Source organism: Echinops telfairi, unplaced genomic scaffold (assembly GCF_000313985.2).
Source record: "Echinops telfairi isolate 266 unplaced genomic scaffold, ASM31398v2 ScPeMD7_7424;HRSCAF=8462, whole genome shotgun sequence".
In the NCBI taxonomy this organism is placed as follows: domain Eukaryota; kingdom Metazoa; phylum Chordata; class Mammalia; order Afrosoricida; family Tenrecidae; genus Echinops; species Echinops telfairi.
In genome coordinates, this window is record NW_022111324.1 from 22,087,004 (window position 1) to 22,093,983 (window position 6,980).

The following is a 6,980-nucleotide window of genomic DNA, read 5'->3' on the forward strand; positions in this document are numbered from 1 at the left end:
GTGGTTGGTGGCTCTGGGCACTAAATTGGGGAAGTTGGATTTGCTAATCCACAGCAGTGGAGCAGAGTGCCCTTGGACTGAGGCTTACTGGAGTGGGGTACCTCTGGGCACTTAATTCAGGAAGTTGGGCTTGCTGACCCACAGCACTGTAACTTTGTGCCTTCTAGATGAAGCTTACTGGAATGAGGTGCCTCTGAGCACTTAATTCAGGAATTTAGGTTTGATGACCCATGAGCTTAAAGGTTGAGGTTTAAGGAACCATATATTACAGAGTAGAGCTGTTTCACTGGGTTTCCTAAGCTGTAATTTGTGTAGGTACAGATCACGAGGCACAGATCACTAGGTCTTTTCTTCTCTGGAGCTAGCTGCTGATGGGTTCAAACCACCTGTCTCTGAGTTGGTAGCTGAGTGTTAAATCATTACACCATCAGGACTGTAACAGGATATAATTCAGGATTAGAACCAACTTGGAAGTGGCAGAATACAATATAGTCAGTCAAGCTTCCATCCAAGACAGTTCTCACTCAGCTCCTTGGCTGTGCCTGCAGGCAGGCCATGCTTCTAGACCTGGCTACCCTCCTCTCGGCCTCCATGAACAATTGTTACAGCGCTTTATTTCTGACTAGTGCTTGGAGGCACCCCACTCTCTCAGGGAGCTTCCTGCCCACAGCTGTGTGTTCAGCTCACTTGCTCTGTGGGTTGGCAAGCCTACTGCTGCTGCCTCACTTTGAGGGCTAGGCTTTAGGAATAGGGTGCCACTGGGCACATAATTGAGGAAGCTGGACTTGCTAACTTACAAAAATGGAGGCTGAGTGCCTTTGGGCTGAGGCCTATTGGGGTGGGGTGCCTCTGGGCACTTAATTCAGGGATCTGGGTTTGCTGACGCAGCTGAATGCTGTCCGGTTAAGGCTTCCAGAGGAGGAGTGGTGTGTTTCTTTGGGAATTTATTAGCAGACCTGAAAGAACTTTGTACCTTGTCTTGATAAACAACTATCCTGAGCATTTCTCACTGGGATTACAACCTTTCAACCTCCTTAATAAACCCTTTAGTCATGAATCTTGTCTGTGGTTTCTGTGTAGCCATTGCAATGGATATTAGAAACAAGAGGGTTCAAACAATACTAAATGAGACAGGGAAGACCGCCAACCTTCACATGTGAAGAACCTGTGAGTGAAGTGTGGAAAGTAGTGAACAAAGATTATATAATTACGCTGCTAAAGTTCATAATTTTCCATTTTAAATGAACATATTGGCTTCAGCAAGCTTGGTATTGAATAGGTATCAAAAGCACTGTGTGAAGATCAGCTAGCTTGAAAAGCTGATTTTTCCATCAGTCTTTTAAGCAAGATTGAAGATGATTTAGAACAAATTGTTATCAGTGATGCCATAAAATTACCAATATGAACCACATAGCAAAGTTCAAACAAAAGAGTAACTTCTGAGGGGCTCTGCCGAGTCGGCTAAATTCAAGGCAGAGAGGTCAGTCAGCCCAGAAGTTATGGCGACTTTTTTTTTTTCCAATCCCCAAGGAGTCATCTTGATAGAGCTTCTCAGAGGATGCAGTATGATTGATCATGAGGGTTTACTAGGAAGATGTCTTAAGAAAATTGAAAGCTAAATTGGTAGGGGAAAAAGTTCAGGAATTTTTTTCCTTCATGAAGTAGAAAAGCCTGTTCATTCACTGAGAGTAGCCCAAACTCCTAGATTTTGTTGGGAAATTAATTGTATCCCATCCATCCTATATAGCCTTGTTCTTCCCCTTCAGACTTCTTTCTGTTCTTCAAACGAAGAACATTGAAAAGGAACACATTATGGGTCCCTCAGGCATGCCCAAACTGCTATTTTGTTGTGTAAGTTGAAGAGCGTACAATTCCTTAGGAAAGGATATAGACCTACATGAAGGGTATGTCCAGAAACAGCAATTGCACATTTGGATTTAAAAAAAGTGTTTCTGGGATTTTTGTAGCAATGCTTTGAGTTAAACCCTCCTGTTTCAAATAAAATACCACAGAATTTCAAAGGAGGGTGAGATGACTTCCAGGAAGAGGAAAGGATAAAAGAATTTCAATTTGATCATGACTTTGGATTTGGAAATTTAAAAGTTAGGGGTGGGGGAGATCCCAGGTGTTGATAATAGATATCAACAAAGGCAAAGATGGAAGAAATACCAAAGCCCCTAAAATGAATATTTAGTAATGCATTTTGACTTGCAGGTCAGGTTTTGAAAAGTGGCATTCTGCAGTTTGGAACATAGACCTGAAAGGGAGATTGGACAACTGGATGCCTTAGAGACCAGCAGAGGAATATGGACTTAAGTTGTGGCCATGGGGAATTCCTTGCAGGATGTTGTTTAGGACAGTTGGGGCGATGCTTTGGGACTATTGACCTGACGGCAGTTTGTAAAATGTGTTATAGAAATGAAAATTAAAAAAAACCCAAAGAGCCAAAAGTTTTAATTAAAACATTGCAGGCAAAAAGTACAGTGACAATACGAGTATGAAAAAGTAAATAAAAAAGAGGTTGTGGTAGTGAATTTGATTGGGCCAGATCATTGAAGTCAGGGGTCAAAAGAGAATGCAAGTATTTTAATTCCACTAGGGCAGAGATTTTTGTTTTCCTCACTCAGGTGTCGTAGATGTCCAGAACAGTACCTGCCACCGAGTAGATACTTAATAATTATTTGTTGAATGAATGAGACAAAGGTTACTGGAATTGTGAATCTGTGTGATTTAAATAATGTGATAGCATTTTGTTGTCTTGTGATCAGAAATAAAGAAAATAGTAATAGCAGAGTGTGGCAAGAAAATGAATTGAATTCTGGATATTTTGAGTTTGCATTAGCAGACATGTAGCTACGGATAGAGAATCAGGAAATATCCTCATGGAAATAGTAAAAGTCATATAAACGTAGATGACAGATTGTGTTCATGTAGAAATTTACAGATGTGAATAGAACATCACATATTCCAAAGTAGTTCCTATTATAAATTATTTAGGAGCTCTGGTGGCATAGTGTGTTATGCATTGGCTACTAAACAACCATAGTCAGCAGTTCAAACCTGCCAGCTATTTTGTGGGAGAAAGATGAGGTTGTCTACTTCTGTAAAGAATTATGGCCTCGCCTCAGAAAACCACTGGGTCAGTTCTACTTTGCCTTTTAGGGTAGCAGTGAGTTTGAATCGACTTGCCAGCAGTGAGTTTTATAAATTACTTATTTAATATATTTAATAATAACATTTAATTTAACAAATTCAGTAAGAACCTTTGTGGTGGTACGTGTTAGTCTAATTTGGCTAGAGAAACTAATCCAGGGACACTCATATGTATAAGAAAGAGCTTTATGTCAAAGAATAATTGTATATTAAGAAAACATCCCAGCCCAGTCCAGATCTGGTCCATAAGTCCTATATTAGCCCTTATGCCCATTACCAGTCTATAAATCCCTTTTCAGACTCACACAACACATGGAATGATGCCAAAGGCAGTAAGATCACAGACCTGTGGGTGGAAAGTTTTATGGATCCAGTGGCAGTGGAAGCATCTCAGCTCTGGCATGGGTCTCCACATGGCTCCTCCAGCTCCAGGGCTCTGGCTCCATCAGCATAGTTCCATGTGGCTTCTCAATAGGAATGTGAAGCAGAGAGAGCGTGTCCTGCCCCCATGGAGGAAGACAGGAGTTCCCAGAATCCTCAGGAGAAAGCCATGCTGTGGTAGTTACATAATCTGTTGTCAAGTTAAAACTTAAGAGTAAAGGGGTGGAATTTAGCCTGTCAACCAGGTGACAGCTTGATGACCTCATTTGGAGGCTCTAAGGAGATAAACAGCTCACCAGAGGTTGGACATACGTTTATTTCCTGTAAGGCATTCTTGCAGATGAGACTCGTGGAGCTAAGCTAGAGCCCTGGAGCCGAAGGAGCCACAATGTGGCAACCCCTGCCAGTGCTGAGATGCCACTGGATCCACAAGACTTCTCACTCACTGGCCTGTGATCTTCCTGCATTCAGTGTCATTGCATGTGTTTTGCAAGTCTGAAGAGGACTTTATAGATTGGTATTGGACATGTGGGCTAATATCAGACTTATGGACTTGATCTGGACTGGGCTGGGATGTTTTTTCAATATTCAGTTGCTCTTGTATATAAAGCTCTTTCTTACACATATATGAGTGTCTATTAATTTGTTTCTCTAGTCTACCCAAACCACCACACATGCCCACACAGAGACATGATCGGCTATGACCTGATTGACAGGCTAAACTCAACCCCTTTGGTCAAGTTGACAGGAGATTATGTAACTGCCATATGGTATAAGGCAGTGGTTCTCTACCTTCCTAATGCCATGACCCTTTAATACAGTTCCTCATGTTGTGGTGACCCCCCCCCAACCATAAATTATTTTCATTGCTACTTAACCCCTGTGAAAGGGCCGTTTGACCCACAGGTTGAGAACCACTGGTATAAGGTAAATTTTGGACCAGTAACCACAGGGTCAGCTGTTCAAACTCAGCAGCTACTCTGAGGGAAAAAGATGAGGCTGTCTGCTCTTGGAAAGATTTGTAGCCTTAGAAACCCTATCTAGGTTTGTTAGGAGTTGGAATCAATTTAATAATATTTAAGTATTGTAACCAAAACCCAAATCCATTGTCATTGAGTCATATCGACACTGTATAAGATTTTCAAGGCTTTGCAGATCTTTACCAGAGCAGACAGCCCCATTTTCTCCCCTGTAGCAGCTGGTGGTGCGGACCTACCGACCTTGTACTTAGCAGTCTAATGTTTTACTGACAGTACCACCAGGGCAGCCACATTTTGTATATTGAATTACCTTCTACTGAAAATGTACTTTTAAATTCCATGAAATTTTCGAGTCAAGCATGTTTCTAATATAATGCAGGCATTGTGGTTGTCTCCTTTTATGCAGAGTGAACTGATTCATAGGCTCTCCAAGACTGACCTTGAGAGGCAGATCACCAGGCCTGTCTCTGGGTGGGTTTGTGCTGCCAACCTTTCAGCTGGTGATCACAAGCTTGTACAAGAATTCACTGATGGTAAATTTCTATATATTAGAGTTTAAGAACCAGTGTATGTTTTTATTGACTTTATTGAACTTTTCTATCAGCAAAAATAAAACTAGGTTTGTATCTATTTGAGAGCAGAAAAGAAGATTGTTTAGGAGGGAGATTTTGTACAGAACACATGGGAATGCTATATAATGTCTCTTGAGACCTATAATTGTCCTGTGCACTTGAGTATCAAGAAAATAGGACTGATTTCTAAGTGAGGAGACAAGGAAATCAGGTCAGGTGTAACTGACTTGCAAATTATTCACAGACTAACCATTTCAGGTGAAAAAAATTAAAATGGGAATGCAAAGAGGAAGTGAAAACTAAAAAAAGAGATAATTAGGGACTGTTTCTGCGGTGCTATAGATCAGCCCATAATGTGTGTATTATTTTTAAGAATATATTTCAGTTTGATTATTCAAGAGTTGCATTTGGAAATGTTCAGGAAAAAAAGTAGTAGTAGAAATTTTATCCAATTATTATGAACCCTTTAAAGACTTATAGTACAAATGCTCTTTGCCCTTCCTCTTCAAATGCTGTACTTGTTTTATTGTCTGTTTATACAGCAGTTAGAATGCAATGTGCTGACTTTGAATTAATGTTGAAGCAAACAAAAACATAGTAGGCTAGCTGTTTTACTGATGGAGGTGATATTTATTATACGTTATGTATGAGGCTAGTGGTGAGCTGATAGGAGTTTTTAAGCTTCTGATTCCCTTATTATGGTTTGTGAAACCCATCTTGATGCTGCAAAGGAGATTTCAGTTGATCTACTGTGGGTTATTAAAAATTAGCAACACAAAACAACTTGTATTAGCATTGAAAATATGCTCTACATGAGTATAGCGCTTGAACTGTACTGTTTTGTATAATAGCTGCATTGCTAGAAATTTTAATTTTTCAGATTGCACAATTTAACATAAAACAGGCACCTTTGTTATGTAGAACATACGGAAACTGAGCTCTGCATATGTTTTCTTAGGTGCCTGTCGAACATGCTGTGTTTTCACATCAGTAATAATCTAAAAATATAATAGCATATTTCTAATCAACAATTATCATCGTAATAGCCAGAGTCTGTATTGCCTCTGTTAATTCTTGTTTGGGCATGTTGGTTCTGGGTAGTACTATTACTACTTTGTGATGACAATTAAAACTGAGGCATATCTATTGCACAAATGATGTGTTCCAGTGAAGGGACAAATGATATCATAGCCCATGGTCTGAAATTAGTTTTGTAGTAGTTTACATTCTAATAACTAATATTTCATGGAGCATTTTCTAGGTTTTTGGCACTTTTCTAAATATTCTACATGAATATAATCATGAATCATACTTAATGTAAGAATTTTTAAGTCATTTTATTAGGGGCTCATTTAACTCTTATCACAATCCATACATACATCAATCGTGCAAAGCACATTAGTACATTCACTGGCCTCATCATTCTCAAAACATTTGCTCTCCACCCAAGCACCTGGCATCAACTCCTCATTTTTCCCCTCCCTCCCCGCTCCTCCCTCTCCCACGAACCCTTGATAATTTGCAAATTATTATTTTGTCATATCTTGCACTGTCCAACATCTCCCTTCACCCACTCCTCTGCCGTCCGTCCCCCAGGGAGGAGGTCATATGTAGATCCTTCTAATCGGTTCCCTTCCAACCCATCCTCCCTCCACCTTTCCAGTATCGCCACTCACACCACTGGTCTTGAAGGGATCATCTGCCCTGGACTCCCTATGTTTCCAGCTCCCATCTCTCCAGTGTACATCCTCTGGTCTAGCCAGATTTGTAAGGTAGAATTGGGATCATGATACTAGGGGGGTGGGCGGGGGTGGGGTGGGGAGCATTTAGGAACTGGAGGAACGTTGTATGTTTCATCATTGCTACATCACAACCTGACTGGCTGTCTCCTCCC

At 40.6% G+C, this 6,980-nt stretch overlaps 1 protein-coding gene across 1 annotated transcript in view; it reads left to right on the forward strand.

Moving 5' to 3' along the window:
* Nucleotides 1–5,004: 5,004 nt before the first annotated feature.
* XPR1 (xenotropic and polytropic retrovirus receptor 1) overlaps nt 5,005–6,980 on the forward strand; it is a 183,754-nt gene continuing 181,778 nt past the window's right edge. The window contains exon 1 of the mRNA XM_045297982.1: nt 5,005–5,047. Coding sequence (XP_045153917.1) covers nt 5,045–5,047 — 3 coding nt within the window. The 5' untranslated portion in view covers nt 5,005–5,044. The remainder of the gene's footprint in view (nt 5,048–6,980) is intronic.